General features: G+C 40.5%; 1 protein-coding gene across 6 annotated transcripts in view; it reads right to left on the reverse strand.

Moving 5' to 3' along the window:
- The window catches only part of GLI3 (GLI family zinc finger 3), a 287,319-nt gene that overhangs the window by 60,068 nt on the left and 210,324 nt on the right, over positions 1 to 16,927 (reverse strand). For all 6 annotated transcript variants that reach the window (XM_019509091.1, XM_019509087.1, XM_019509089.1 and 3 more), the window contains one exon: positions 12,844 to 13,045. In XM_019509091.1, coding sequence (XP_019364636.1) covers positions 12,844 to 13,045 — 202 coding nt within the window. The remainder of the gene's footprint in view (positions 1 to 12,843; positions 13,046 to 16,927) is intronic.

Consider the following 16,927-nt stretch of genomic DNA (forward strand, 5'->3'; position numbering starts at 1 on the left):
CTGCTCTAATCACATCTAGTTAAATACCCCTATTGCACCACAGCTTATAGAAAGAGTCCACTTAAAACTGTATGTATATACTCTATGAGCAAGGTCATTTCTATTTGTATGAAGCTCAGCAAGATAGGAAAGGACACAGAGAAACCTCTTTCCTGTTCAGGGGACAACTACAATTTTAAGTCTTGTACTCATTTACCTGAACAAAGCCAATTTTAGGGGTGGGCAGCTGCCCAGGGTGCCATGGTCATACCCCCCCACACCCTCCCCCTACACGTACGCGTGTATACATACACACACACACGTATGAGCAGCCCATGCTAACAGCAGCGTTCTCCCCCTGTCCCACCCTTCCCTGCCCCAGTCGATCCCCACTACAAGGGACCTGCCCACCTACCTACCTCTGCCTGCACTCCAAGGAGTCTGCCCACCCACCTACCTCTGCCTCTACCTCTGACTTGGGGGGAGAGGGCACCAAAATACAAGTTTGCCTAAGGCACCATTTTCCCTAAGGTCAGCTTTGCACCTGAAACACTTAGTCCTAGAAGCATCACTATAAACCTTTGTGCAGGTGGGAAGGGATGACAGATAGGGGTATTCTCCATGAGCCAGCAGACGGAAGGCAAAGCATGGCAGACATGCTGTTAATTTGTAGAGGGTATAACTGTGTCCATGCTATCATTCTCAGGAACAGCCCAGCTGTCCCATGTAGAATGGCTCAAGGAATTGACACTGGGCCAGGTTCCTTTGATGCTAGAGCTACATTACAGCTACATGCTTTACTACATTGTGATCAGGAAGGGATGAAGCACTCTGCATTATCTTGTTAAAAGAAACCAAGGCAAGAATAGTAAATGGATTTGACAGTGATGCAGAAGCACAGTTAATGTTGGTGGAACAATCCTCAATGCAGCTGGAGTAAATATTAACTTCCTCATTATCCCTATCAAATGAGCAATGTATTTAATAACTGGCTAAATTAGAGTACTTGATATCTGAAGGTCTTTTAGTGGACCCTGGACATTTGACTACAATTTCTGTGTTCAAACTATTTGTAATAAAGATAACCTCAATACCATATGCCTTCTGAAATTCTGTGTTCTACAGCCACATATGATGGGATTACTGAATATGTGCAATAAGAGAGGCACTTAAGCCTAGATCCTATTTTGGCACCAAGGTGACTACTATAGTTTTTAGGCACCTGAGTCATTAAACATGATTCTACTCGGCCTATTCAACAGCTTGAATTTTGTCAGGATGCCTGTATTCCTTACACATGTCCAATTTTACCTACAACTGAAATCTGATACATTGCACATGCTCGGACATTATCCAAGACACTTCCATATCAAATTCCATTTATCCTCTGTTGTGATACAGTTTCACTGTGGAGGTGCCTAAATTTGCAAAAGGCCTCCTTAAACTGTAGCCAGCAAAAAAAAACAAAAACCCACCTGCTAACAGAAGTGCATAAGGCTACTCACTGAAAAAGTGAGAGTTATGCATCTCTTTGGGTGGAATAGGATCATACTCCTGAGGCAAAGACTTAAATGTCTTAGAGGCAGAATAGGAACTGGATCTTTATATTTAACAATGTTTTTTTGTGTGTGTGTGTGTGTGTGTGTGTGTGTGTGTGTGTGTGTGTGTGTGTGTGTGAGGCAGAGAGAGAGAGAGAGAGAGAGAGAGAGAGAGAGAGAACAACAGAAAAAGATGAATGTCTATAAAGCTAAGGGGATAGGCTGTCTTTTTTAAAGAAAAAAGTCTTGAGAAGAGAAGAGCTTGAAAAATATTGTTGCGAATTTATTTTATATATTTAGTATTTAATGATAAAGAAAAATCAGTGACATAATTTATTTTTCCATACTGGCTACTCCTGTGTTTCTCCCTCTCTCTCTTTTCTTCCTTTCTCCCAAAAGTCTCAAAATCCCACTACTGGAGGTAAAATAGGGCAGTGAACTACACTGCAATTACATGAACACATCAAATTTTAAGGGACTGACTTCAAGAAGAAGAAAAACAGACATTATAATCAAAACCAAACTTTGTGGCTACTTTGTGGCTGTCCTACTAACAAGGTCATCCAGTTCCTGGTCACAGCTGTGGAATTTACCACAAAACAGCTGTGATTCAAAGTTAGAGAAATTCTTTCCTCTCTTTTATATATTGTGTATGTGCATACAGACAGACAGACAGATATGCACATATGTAATGAGAATTCAATTTTATGAAGATCTTGGGGACACCCAAAACCTTCATAAAATCTCCAAGCACAAAAAGCTGGCTGACCTTCCTGAGGATAACTATTTCAGCAGGATACATATACATAAAAGCTTGCAGTACATTCATAACCCATTGTGCCTACATGTTCTGCTGATCTTGCCTGTCTTGGGGAAGTGGCTGCTTTCTTCCCAGAGCCTCTGCTCCTGTAGAATTCTTAATGTATATAATTGTGATTGTAAAAACTATGCCATAAACATTTGTGATAAAGAAGTGTATTTTGTTCCACTAACACTGCATAGGTAGGCAGTATGGTAGGCAGGAAAGGAGCACCAACTTAGCAGAGCCAACAGGAGGGTGATCCAGGCTGACCTTGACAGGCTGAGGAAATGGGCGGACAAGAACCTGATGGTATTTAACACTGAAAAATGCAAAGTTCTCCACCTTGGGAGGAAAAACCTGCAGGATGCTTATAGGGGCAACCTGATGGCCACCTATAAATTTATAAGGGGTGTTTACTAGGATCTGGGGGAATATTTGTTCACCAGAGCACCCCAAGGGATGACAAGGTTATAAACTCCTCCAAGACCGTTTCAGGCTGCACATAAGGAAGAACTTCTTTACTGTCTGAGCCCCCAAGGTTTGGAATAGCCTGCCATTGGAGGTGGTTCAAGCACTTACTTTGAATGCCTTCAAGAGAAATTTGGATGTTTATCTTGCTGGGATCCTATGACCCCAGCTGACTTCCTGCCCCTGGAGCAGGGGGCTGGACTTGATGATCTTCCAAGCTCCCTTCCAGCCTTAATGTCTATGAAACATCTATGAAATTATTTGTACTACTTGTATTTTACATCCTACCTATGAATTTGATACCTGTACACTTTCTTTAGCTACAGTCTTTTCCTTGGAATATTATAGCACTGAGCTCCAGTACCCACTTCCATGATTGTCAGCCTTTTAGGCCTCACCTCAAGGTACGGTACCCTCCATGAATTTTATGAACATCATGGTACCCCAGTTGACAATCACCGAGCTAGACTTTACATTCAGAAAAGTTATAGAAGTGGGCCTTCAAGCTAAAAAGGTTAAGAACCACTGATCTAGGTGGTGCCACTAGATAAGTTTTCCACCTCAGTACCACTGTCTTCCCCATCCCTGCCCCCGGTAGGTAGCTGAGGGGGAAAGGGCAGTCCCTACCTGTGAGGCTGCTTTTGCACATGCCGGCAACTGCCCCCGGCTGCAAAATGAGCATCTGGCCTCATCTCCACCCACTTGCATGTCCACAGCAGAGTATGATCCTGGGAGTACAGGGGCAGCTAGCACAGGGGTTGCTGGGGGCAGGGAGGGGCAGTGGGAGGGACAGTCATAGTTTAAGAGTAGCTAGGGTCAGGAGGGACCTGAACAGATCATCTAGCCTGACCCCCTGCCACAGACAGGAATGAATGCTGGGTTCACAAGACCCCAGACAGGTGATCATCCAACTCCTCTTGAATTTGCCCAAGGTAGGAGTGAGGACCACTTCCCTGGGAAGTTGGTTGCAGATTTTGGCCACCCTAACTGTAAAATACTGCCTTCTGATCGCTAACCTAATCCTATTTTCCATCAGCTTATTACCATTGTTCCTTGTCACCCCAGGTGGTACTGGGGAGAAAAGGGTTCTACCTACTTGCTGTTGATCTCCCCTGATGAGTTTGTAGGCAGCCACCAGGTCCTCAAAGAAGAAGTTGGAATACTGCTGGGGTTCCTGGGGCAGGTGCAGAGAACTGGACAGGGGGAGGAGAACATTTATCTCCTCACAAAGAGGCTGGTAAGTGCGGCACCCTGGTTGAGAATCGCTGACCTTACAATTCTGCTATCCACATTCAGTTGATCTAAAGTGATAACTGTGAAGAATTCTGATATAGTCATGCAGATATATACATATATACATGCAGAAATATACACACACATTTAATATTTTTCTTCTTCTATCCTTTGTTCATTGACTTCTTAACCTGTAGGTTTTTCTCTGTATTTGCAAAACACCTATCACCTTCCAGTACAAAATGGCAATGATACCCAGAACAATGTTATTATCCTGCAATTTATATATCATTTTCATAAGAAGAGTCTACACACCAAAATCCACTTTCATAGTGCTAGATTTGGAGTTTATTTCCAATATTGCAGTAAGATTTGCTTTCTAATCACTTTGTCATTCTCCATAGACATTTATACTCTTGGAAGAGGGATAAACACAGTTGTTCTGATTTGACAATACTTTAAACCCAACTTGCTATAGTTAAATCTACATCATATAAGGTAGCAGAGAATAAGGCCCTTCATGGTAAGTGCATAATGTAAATCTAGTGATAACAGGATGCATTTCAATAGAGTTATATCAGGTATTAATTTGGCTCAGCAGGGCTGCATGGATGAAAGAAATGGCAGAACTTGACTCACCGACAGATACATAAATTATATTTCCATAAATTATTTTTCGACCTCTTTAGGGAGTTTAAAACACAAATGATTTGGACAATTAACTGTTATGGCCTTATTTAAAAGTACAAGCATGTATGTGAACCCATGGGAGGCCTAGGGTTTTTTGGGGACGGAATTTCTAGATCTTTGAAACGACAACAGTAATTTACAATACGTATATGACATGTTACTTACCCGAGACTTTATACTGAATGAAAAGTTTTAGCCCAAAGTAAATGTTATGTCAGACTTATACAAATTGAAAAGTAACAATAACAATAAAAGAGCAAAACACCTTTAATGCCTGTAGTATTAATACAGTCTTTTATGTGGTGTGTCTTTCTACATGTGCGCATAATGAAATCGGTGCAAGCTTCTGTCATAAGAGAATACCTTCAAAGTATCCCCAAACATATTGTGTTCCACCTGCTCCAGGTGTACAATGGGTTCTGTTCCACCTTTAAAAGATAAGTTTCATTAAACAACACATTCTACCAGTCCCTTTAGACAGCCTACACTACATGCACAACTAAACCTAAAATCTAAATTAAAAGATAGTGTAACACAGGAACAAGGACACACTGAATTAAAGCTATTAAAAATTTAAAATCCATAAAAGGAAATGCTCCTTCAAACAATGCATAAATAGACAGTGGAACTCACTGCTACCAGATGTTTTTAAGACCAAGAGCTTTGTAAGTCTCAAGGAGAGATTAGGCATCTATGTGCATAACAAAAAGATTTAGTTAATTATAATTCTGAAAAGCATGATGCTTCAACTCTAACTCTTAGATATTTGGGATTAACTGAGTCTACATAACTGCCCCACATCTGCATATGGTAAATTTCTTAAACCTTCTTCTGAGATGGCCTCATTTCTTACCTACATATTCTCATTTGTATCATCCCATTCTTGGTCACCCTTTTCCCCTTGGTCTATGCCTCTCCTTAGGCTTGGGGAAGGAAGTGACCTTCTGAATCAAGGGGCTTTCACTGTGACTTGCTCCAAAGGACACTAATAACTAAAGATACGAATTAAGTCAGTTTCCCATTACAGCCATCTCTCTGTATCAACGACTTAATAAAGAACAGCACTGACTAATTTTAGTTAGTTTCCCTTTTCAAATGCTCTGCACAAGGAGATTGTATGCAGAGGGGAAATCGCTGAGAATCTATTTAATTATCCCTTGGAGAAGCACAGGTCTTATATTCAATTACTACTCTGCATCCCCTCCCATTATCATGCCTACTGCCACTTATGCATACCCTACAGTTCAACAGCATCTTTCCCACTCATTATTTAAATGTATCCTCTCTCTCTCCAATGATGTTTGGCTTCAGCCTCACTTCCTCTCAGAAGCAAAGTGACATTAACCAGACAATGCAGAATATGGCTATAATTAACCAGATCTTGTTAATTTCAATTCTTTGCTCAGGCAGCACGTGCAACTGAGGGCACAGGAGTAAAGCCTAGAAAACAAGAGCTGCTGTGCTTTCTTAGTTTTTTTCAAACTTTGGAGGGGAAATCAGAGGACTCCCAACCTCATCCAAGAAACCTCAGTTTTAAAGTGTTATGTGGCCAACTTCTCTTCTCTGTTACACTTGTCTACAGTCAAAGTAATACCTTCCTGGTCAATGGCACTATTGATTTAAGCATGTGTGACTGACAGTAGAATTTGGAATATACTTTGAAAAATGACTTGGTAGAAATGGTTTTGTGAAGGGTCTGTGCTGATGGAGTTTCTTATCCCTGGATGATATAAAAATGAAGTCCTAACCTCTCCTGTTTATTAAAGAACTTATTCCTAAAGAGAAGATTTGGTAATCTTAATGTTGAGGGAATTACTACCCCTCCTGTGCACATTCCTAGGCATCACTACAAAGTGTTATAAGTACAAAATGTTACAGAAGTGAATAGCTTAATAACTGTCACTATTAGCAGTTATAACAATATACAAGGCATCCTGACAAAAGATTAATAGAAGGGGTGCTGCACTGCAGGCTAAGTAAAGTAACCAAATAAGTAGATGTCATGCAGATTATCCTCATTTGATGCTGTTTCATTTGCCTCCTTTCTGCCTAATCTTTCCGAACTGAGACACAAAGCAGTTTTTTTCAAATTCTCAAAGTAGAAACTCTACCTGGTAAGGTACAAGAGAATCACCACTAGCTGTCAGCAGGAGCGACATTTTCTTTCAAAGTGTTCAGCCACTTGTCAGGATACTGCATTACATGGCCCGCTATCAAAGACATGGCACATGTCATGCCAAACCTGGGAATATTCTGCTAAGAGATCACTATTCCTTCAAACTGCGGTAGTGTCTAGGATCCCCAAGATAAAGAACCAGGGTCTCATTGGGTGTGGCCCTTACAGAACAAAAAGATATGGCTTATTCACTTAACTTCATCCTCCACATTCCATTCCTATACAAAGGATTGTTCATCCACAGGTTGCACACTGTATACATCTACACTGTAACCTTTTTGGGGCAAGAGCTGTACTCTTAATGTGTTTTTCCAGTGTCTAGCCTAATAAAGCTCTGCCTCTGACTAGAGCCCTGAGGTGCTACCATACTACAATTTATATGTGCGTGAGCGCACTTACACACACATGCATGTGTACACACACACACAATGTTAAATGAACTTCAAGGTCACAAAGTCAAACTTTCAAAAGTTGGGAAATGTCAGAACTAAGTGTGCCTATGCAACATTAATACAGCATCAGTTCATTAGGATATGGTGTTTAATTACATGATCACACATTTATTTCTCAGGATCTTTGCCTCATTCAGTCTACAAGATGGGCAGCTCTTGCTTAATGAGCAATTACTCAATATTTACTTTATTCATTGTTCAACACATGCTTTATTTACTGCACATTAGTCAAACCCTGTTTGGAATGCAGAATCATTAATTTCCTTATGAGATTTTCTACGGCACATGTTATTACAATATTTGAGTGCCTCACAAATGTTAATTAATTTATGTTCAAAACTACCCGGTGAAGTAAAAGGATAGTGCTCTCCTGCTTTCATGCACAGAGAAATGCATGTCAAAAATGCCCACTAATTCTGAGCACTGGATTTCAGATAGTTCAGTTCTGGTTTCTCAAGGTACATTAACTATACTTCCACACCACTTTGGAGCTCCACCCATTCCTTTCTGCTCTGCAAGCTCCAAACTTGGAACTGAGGACTTAAAGATACTCTGGGGATGATGTGCCACCACTGCTCTCAAGTAAACCAGAAACAGAGATCTTGAGAGCTGTTGCTAGGCTTGCCCTTGTAGCATTCTCATGCTCCATTTGGGATCTGGAAAATGCAGTTTAGGAGAAGGTAGGTGGCTGCTTATTTTTCAGCTGCAGCCTCAAGAGGAGCACAGCCAGCGTAGATATATGCCCTTAGCTGAGGAAGTCTAATAAGTCTCCAGCGAACACATGCCAAAGGCTTACAAATTAGCTAAAAATGAGCAGGTATAGTTTCAAGGACAGTGTAAGGCTCATTGGTAGTCCCAGAGCAAACCCTATGCCAAATTTCAAACACGGTCCTTGAAACATGAAGGAACCAGAGCTTCTCAAATAAATGGTTATACATTTTTAAAAATATGGGCAAAAGATTGCATTTTCCCCTAATCTCATTCCTGGAATTGGTTGATTCCTGCCCCCCACCCCCGATATTTAAAAAAAATAAATAAATCAGCCTTAGGAACACAACTGGTATGAAAACACTGAACCCCAAAATTTTACGTTTGGCAGAGTTATAAGAAACTGACAATGGGTTCTCATGAGAAGCACTGAACAACCTTAATTGCAATAGGTGATGTCAGTCTTACATATAATGATGATGATGATAATGTCTTCAGTCCTGAATTACAAATTTTACAGCAACTCAGAACTGCATCTGTGGGCCTTCTGAACTACAAAACTTACTTACTTGTTCATGGTTAAATAATTTACTTGACAAAGGCTGCACATATGTTGCTTTTCATTTTGTTTTAACTATTTTCTATGCAGGTGTACATTAAAATTAAGAGGCATAATTTTTAAAAGGATTTTAAGAGTTGTAAATCAAGCACTAAGTGGCAAGGTCTGGGAAAGAGCTAGAAATATGCCGTGTAACCTTGGACACATCCATACATGTGCTTTAATGCGCAGTAGCCTACTGTACTGTGAATTACAGCATCACAGCAAAAACTGTGCTAATAGTAAAATTAGGCTACTGAGCATTAAGCTCCACTGAAAAAGCATGTACTTTTGTTACTGCACATTAGGGCAGTCTAATATACATATACATTAGAGGTACTAAATTTAATTCACAGTAGCAAAAGCGCATTAATGAACATGTAGATGCACCCCTTTTTAAGCATCTCAAGTCTGTCTCTCTCCTTTTCCTCTGTTCCAAAAGAAAGATAGAATAACCTATTTCCCACTTTTGATATTGAAAATGTACAGTCTTTTTGAAAAGAAAGAATGATTCATTCAATATTCTGAGAAATTTTGCAATTTTCATGATAAGAAAGTAGGAATACAAAGTTGGGAAAACTACAAAATACCATAGGCTTAATTTAGCGAACCTTATTTTCCTCAGTAACACTTACTTACAGGACCCACTGAGCTAAATCTCTAAGACCTTCCTTGGTTTCTGTTGAAAACTTTTTCAAAACTTCAGCTGCCCTAAACAAAACTATGCCTGTAAACAAAGATTTGCAGGACTACAGTACAACACTGAAGAACTGCACAAATTGGGACTGCCCCCCTGAGTGGTTATGGGAATCTGTCCTTGATTGCAACAATAGGATGTAGTTAAACCCATGTTGCAACTTTAACCCCGATTCATTCATGGTTGACAGTATAGGGATTTAGCTCATTGTATCCTCACAGTAGCATAGGGAGGTAACAATTACAGCATAAAAACGGATGGACACTCCTAAAGTAACTCCCCTACCCTTTTAAAATGATTAAAAGCTACCTCTGTCTACAGCCCAGAGATTGCATTTCTTAATATTGTGTCATTTCTAAGTACTTCAGCTTCACAAAAGGAAATTTAGAAAATGTTTTTATTTTAAGCTATAACAAACAACAAGAGATTTCCTGATCAAAAAGGAACAGAAGATTTACAAAACTGTAAGAGAAGGAACGAAACTGAACCACAGAAATAACATGCAGCCACAGACAGCTGATAGGACATGCTGTTGGTCAGGGTACAGCTATTTGACATTCTACTGTATTCACAAAGCCATCAGTCAAACACATCTACACCAGAGAATTTCTCATTGAGAAGGGTGGTTACCTCAAGTAAGAGAACAAATTATGCCTCTGCCTACACACGATTTCTTCCCCCAAATTAAAAGCAATAAAAAAATGTTGAAAGTGTCATCCCAACCTAATGACAACATGGATAATTTGCATTTACAGTACATATAGGCTACCTATACACATGCGGGGGGTGGGGGGGAGTGGTTCTTAGAGAGCCGATCTCATTAAAACGCCGCATTGACAAATGTATTAAGCCCCTGCACATTCAAAAATGGCTGCAGGACATTTTAAATAAAGCTCATACAATGAGCTTTAGTTAAAATTGCCCAGTGGCCATTTTTAAACCCACAAGACTTATACATGTGACACAGTGGTGATGCTAGAGCATTCTAATTAGAATGTGGAGCAGACTCAATCAAGCCTGCTCCGACACGTTCTAATTAGAATGTGTCAGAGCACATGTATAGATGCCCATACCTAGCAGATACGCCAGAAACTACTGCCAGCTATTGATATGATTCACATTCCACAGCTGTGGTGTTTGGTCATTGGAATTGTGGTTAGATGGACTATAGAGTTGTATTGCAGAGCTATACATCTATTTACATACATCAGTTTATGGTTCTTTAACTGGAAGTGTTCCAAAACACCAACTATACTTATGTTAATACCAAATATTTACAGCACTGTCACTTTAAAAGTCTGGCAGACTCATGGCTTCCTAGGCACCACTTGCAGTCACCATTTTCTCCAGCAGTGTATATCCACACAGCCATTTTGAAGTTTTAAGTACGTCATTTGTGTTGGAAAAGCATGTTCAGCCTTCCCAAAAATGGACTTTTAATCTCAAGTAACGGCTATGGAGATCTGCTCTTTTCCTTAGCTGCAGACTGAAGGTGGAGGCTGCTTTTAACACAGGGATCAGCAGTGGTCTTTGTTTGAGTGCCATAAATGCAAAATCAATATTTTCTGAGACTTCTAAGATTTTTTTGGAATGTGAAAGGAACTTTTGCTGCTAATGTTCAAAGATGTTGTGGAACAGAAAGCCCCACGCTTTTTCTCCTTTTCCCCCCAAATTAATTTTATTTCTTTTTTGTTCTTTCACTCTGCTTTTGTTCGTCACATTTTGCCCCAGTTTCTTCCTTCCCAGCTTTTCTGTTTCCTTGAAAATTCCTTTCACATCCTTCCTCCCTGCTCTCCTCTCCTTTTCAATCTTCTTGTTCTACCTCACTGTTCAGGTCTCTATGCAAGTGGAACAGGAAAGTGAAATGCCCGAGACTGATGGTGAATACTTCCTCTACATTTTCCCATGGGCAAATTGTGAAGGGAAATCAAATAAAGTGACGGGGAGAGGAACAGAGGCTCCTCATTGTGCCAGTATAGTGACTTGGCCTACCACACTCTTCATAAGTGCATCATCCTTATTTTCAGGCATGGTATCTTCAGGCTCTAATCTGGAAAAAGCCTCATAGCCATAAGAAGCATATAAGAAATCCTTGTTTGGTGAAAGTAAAGATACATGTAATTTATAGAACATACAATTTAAGTACACTTTGAAGGAAAATCATCAAACCTGGAGTTTTAACAATGCTATCAGAACACATTTGTGATTCATTCTATTCTTATAGTACCATTGGGACACTGTTGTTTGTTGTGTTCATGGGCAGGATTCACAAAAGACACCCAAATGTATGTCTACACCAGGGTGCTCAACCTGTGGCCTGCAGGGCAGGCCAAATGCTCAACCTCCAGCCCGCAGACCCATTGCATCTGGCCGACAGGGTAGGGAAATTTGCATCTGGCCCATGTGTAGGAAAATTAGACAGTAGGGGGGCAGTGGCCATTAATAATGGCACCCTTACTTGCTGCCAAATTCCCATGCCCCCTCCCCACAGACAGCCAGATTGGGGCCAGGCCACAACCCCTTCCTCCTGCGCATTAGAACTAGGGCTGTGCCAGGCCCCCTTCTCCCTGCATGACTGGATCAGGGCCAAGCTGCTCCCCACCTCCCTCCTACAATGATCTAACCCCCAGATGGGGCAAGCACTAACCAGGATAAAGATTGGGTACCACTAGTCTACACTGACGATTTTCAATCAGTGTGCCATGGGTAGGTTGTGCAAACACCTACACACAATTCATAAAACAAACCCAGAGATTTCGAATAGGAAATCAATATTGTCAAAAATATTCTGCTCTGTTGTAGTCTTTTTGAGTTCTTTGCAACAGAACAACTGCCCCATTATTTTTCCATAGTCAACATGCAAATGAAAGCTTAGAGCCATTTTCTGAAGGGAGCCTTCAGCTTAGTGAAGAGTGCCTTGACTCCAAAAAGGTTGAGTATCACTGACACACCATGTTGAATGATAGTAGGGATTACTGTTGTAAACATGTACCTACTCATTCCATCCCACTCTGCATAAGCCAAAAAACACTTCATATAGCCACTTCTTGACATGATGCTCATGTTCATAGTCTTGGACATTCTCATACGAGGTGCTCCAAGATATCTTTTAGGCACACAACACACATGAAGCGGGAGAAAGTTGGCAGTGGGTATTTCCATAGCAGTGTTCCTTAGCATCAGCTGACTAGGCCTAAATAATGAAGGGCCAAAAGTCCCAATCCTGCCCTGTGGCTTTCCATGTGAATATTAATCTTGCTGCACAAGTGTACACTGCCTTCTAGATCAAAAAGTTATTTTCACCAGGTATTAACATGCCTGAAAAGCTTCCATTTGCTTATTTTTCCAAGCAGGAAAGCAATATTTTGTATTTCTGTTTATCGCTGAGTATATGTGTGCATCTCTGCAAATAGTCAGTTATGTGGTATATGAGTGACCATGTACAATACAAACTAAAAATGCTATCATAAAAAAAAAAATCAATACTTTGCAGAGTTCTTACCTTATTGCACTCGCAGATAAGTGGCCATAGGAACCACTAGCTGAAGAACTGCTACGAGAATTATTGAGAATTGTGACCAAGGAGTTTGGAGATGTTCGTATCATGGTCTGAAGGTCAAAACTATGATCAGACAAGGGCGATATGGACAGTGTACGCTTTCGGCTTGGTCTAGCTGACAGCCTTGGACTTGGAAACCTGGCGCCTGTTATGTAAACAAAAATAATTATCCACCACAGCACTCTACCCCATTTATTTATTATTACTGGCGATGGCTATAAAGAATCACAAAACACCAACATGATGTGACAAGCCCACTCTTTCCACTTGTGATCTACTGGCTACAATTGAGGAAAATTAGGAAGAAAAATTTATCTTCCTGTGGCTTACCTCAGGGGAGCTCTGTTTATTAATGTGCAAGCAAAATGATAAATTGCTAAACAAAAGGAAAAGACTTTTATGTGTTATCCTTCTCATTTCTGGTGATTTATGAATCTGATGGCTGCTTAGACATTCACATCATTAATTCAACCACAAGCGATGAGATAGTAGTTCAGATCTGAGCTACCAGCCAACCCAAACCCCTGCCACTTCAATTCAAAGAGTCAAAAATAGACTTCTAAAATACAAAATAGAGATTAAGATGCAGCTTTTCCTTTGCTAATCAGAAAGCCACATGGCCAAGGCTGGATGCAAAAATAAAAAGGAGCAGGATGCAAAAATAAAAAAGATGGCAAAAGTAATGTTAGCAACTTTTCTATCAACAAAAGTAATCAATTTGACATTCACAGCATTAGGCTATGAAACATTAGGATTTTATTTTAATTTTCCAAGCATTTAAGGATGTGCAGGGGGGGAGAAGGGGAAGAGATGCATCTACATCTATATAGGTCTCTATTTTTTTTTACCATAGGTTTAACTATGCAAAGCAGTATATGGGATTTAGTCCCACACCTTCCATTAAAAGGAATAGATAATGAATGATTAAGTTCTCTGTACAGCTTAACCATAAACTCTATCCCTTCCTTGATATGCAGCCACAACTCTGAAACTTGTGAACAGGAGGCACTTTAGCTTAATCTAAACATTGATTCATTTCCATCTCCATATAATTTTAACAAAAGGTCTAGAGATGAAGTATTTGCTTTAAGAATACCACCACCTCCATATTTTATTCTAATAACCTTAATCAGAAATAAGGGATTGTGTCATGGAAATGTCATGTCCACTGCTTTGCATTCTTTCAGTTCAAGTCCTATTTTTCTAAGTACTCTTGGGTAGCTTGAGGTTCCGTGCAAGTAGTCAACGACTAATACTAGGTCACAGATTTCTCTTCTGACTTTTTCCCTTTTATGTTTCTTCCCACCTGGTGCTAAATACTGTGGTTCACTGGACACTTAGACTTGTTTATGACATATGAGTGCTATTGACAGCAATGGGACTATTCATGGGCATTAAATTAAGAAAATTTTTGAGTACACAGATCCCAATTACTTTTTTTTTTTAATGAACAGCAGATATAGCAGAATTGTTCTTTTCCTGGATCCTCTGAAGTTCTTTGTCTACAAATCTTATACCTTCTGTGGATTCCCAATGATATTCATTTGAAGGTGCATAATCTAAAGTATCTCTTGACCATGACTGGTGGTTTTACTTACATGTGGCTTCAACTGCAAAGATATGTCAGTTCTACTTACCAACCACCTGCAGAACTCAACAACTGCAGCAAGTAAATCCCTGGTATTTACCATGATTCCCTCCTGACTCTACAATTCCCATGGCTTTCCTCCTAATTCTTCTACTTTTATTCTGTTTAAAGGGCAAAATGGCACTGAATAACGAGGCTTGCCTCAATTTTCATTGCTGCATTGTTTTCACTTGACTTTTTTCCTTTGGCATCTCTGTGGGACACCCCTCTTTCTGTGTATTCAGCCAAATATTATACCTCATATTTGAAGTTATCACTTCAAATTTTAAAGCATTTTTAAAGCTACAACAAGCTTGTTTATGTTATTTGTTTTATCTCTCTCTTTATGAACTTCCTACTGTACTGTGTGTCAATTGGCTACTTTAGTAAGTACAGTGCCCTGAAACTTTGAAAGGCTGATGTGAGAAATGGCAATAAAAAGTTGTTGTGTACTTAGTAAGCATATAAAAGATCCAAGATAAAGCAATAATTAAATAATAATATTCTGTACTCATAATAGAACTTTTAATCTACAGGCCAGATCTGCAGCTAATGTAAATTAGTACAGCTCAACTAAAGTCAGTGGAGCCATGTCAGTTTGCTTCAGCTGATCATCTCGCTCAAAGTGCTTTGGAAATGAGTAAATGCTATTACAGTACCTCCATTTTACTGAGGGGATATGAGAAACACATTTATTTTGGTCATACAACAAATGGGACAGGGAAAAGGACCCTGTGCATCATCCCAGAGATTCCACTAATGATCTACATTTAAGGGTTGCAATCCCAAATGGTGCTGAGGCCCTTAAAGGAATAGCCATGGGCAAGCATTATATTTGTGCTGGAAGAAAAGAGAAAAAAAGAGAGCATATAGCTATTCAAGGGCTTTCTCTTGCAAGAGAACTGGCTCTAGAAAAAAATAACTGAAAAACATAATTCAGTGGTTTTTGTTAAAGAATAAAGTGGTTATTAAAAACACTGTAACATGAACACTGCTGGAATACATCATAGAATCACAGAAAATGAAGGTTACGAGGGACTGAGCCGGTCATCTAATCCAACCCCCTGCTCAAAGCAGGACTGCCCCCAACTACATCATTCCAGCCAAACCTTTGTCTAGCCGGGTCTTAACCTCTAAGAATGGAGATGTCACAACCTCTCTGGGTAACCTGTTCCAATGCTTTACTACTCTCCTCATGAGAAAGTTTTTCCTAATAGCTAACCTAAATTTCCCTTGCTGCAACTTGAGACCATTTCTCCTTGTTCTGTCATCTGCCACTATTGAGAACAGTCTAGCTCTGTCCTCTTCAGAACCACCGTTCAGGTAGTTGAAGGCGGCTATTAAATCTCCCCTCAGTCTTCTCTTCTCCAGACTAAATAAGCCCAGTTTCCTCAGCTTCTCCTCTGAAGTCATGTGCCCCAGTCCCCGAACCATTTTTGTTGCCCTCTGCTGGACTTTTTCCAATTTGTCTACATTCTTTCTGTAGTGGGGGGTGGGGGAGTGAACTCAAAACTGGACACAGTACTCCAGATGTGGCTTTACCAGTGCCGAATAGAGAGAAAGAATCACTTCCCTCAATCTACTGGCAATGCTCCTACTAATGCAGCCCAGTATGCCATTAGCCTTCTTTGCAACAAGGGCACGTTGTTGGCTCATCTTCAGTTTCTTGTCCATTGTAATCCCCAGGTCCTTATACTGCAGTGCTATTGAATAGCTAGTTGGTACCCAACCTGTACCAGTGCATGGGTTTGTTCTGTCCTAAGTGCAGGGCTTGGCACTTGTTCTTATTGGACCTCATGAGATTTATTTTGGTTCAGTCCTCCAATTTACTGGGGCCTCTCTGAATCCTAACCCTACCATATCTACTACTCCAATAAAATATCTACTACTCCAAGCTTGGTGTCATCTGCAAACTTGCTAAGGGTGCACTCCGTCCCATCTTCCAAGTCACTGATGAAGACATTGAACAAAACCAGGCCAAGCTGTCCCCTGAGGCACTCCACCTGATACTGGCTGCCAACTAGACAGGAAGCCTAGATAGATCCAAGGCAGGCTCTTTGGACCTGATGATCAGGGATCCAGGTTTTCTGTTTCCCATGGAAAAATGGAGTAAGAAGCAGATTTTACCTTTTGCCAGAGGCAAATACAGATTAATTGTTTTACTGGAGAAACCCGCAGATTTTTCAGTTTTTCAATGAGCTTCCTGCAGGCTGGCAGAATTCCCACTTACCTGCAGGGAGCTGGGAGGGAGCAGGAGGCAGATGGTGAGACAGGGGGTGTCACGTACATCTATAATACACCTCTCCCCAGACAGTGAGAACAGCTCCCACAGGTAAGTGGGGAGGGTGGGGGGAAGAGAGGGATTGAGGTCCCTGTAGGGAGAGAGGAAGCTGGGTAGGT

Source organism: Gavialis gangeticus, unplaced genomic scaffold (genome assembly GCF_001723915.1).
Source record: "Gavialis gangeticus isolate Ggan-Ray unplaced genomic scaffold, GavGan_comp1, whole genome shotgun sequence".
Taxonomy (NCBI): Eukaryota; Metazoa; Chordata; order Crocodylia; family Gavialidae; genus Gavialis; species Gavialis gangeticus.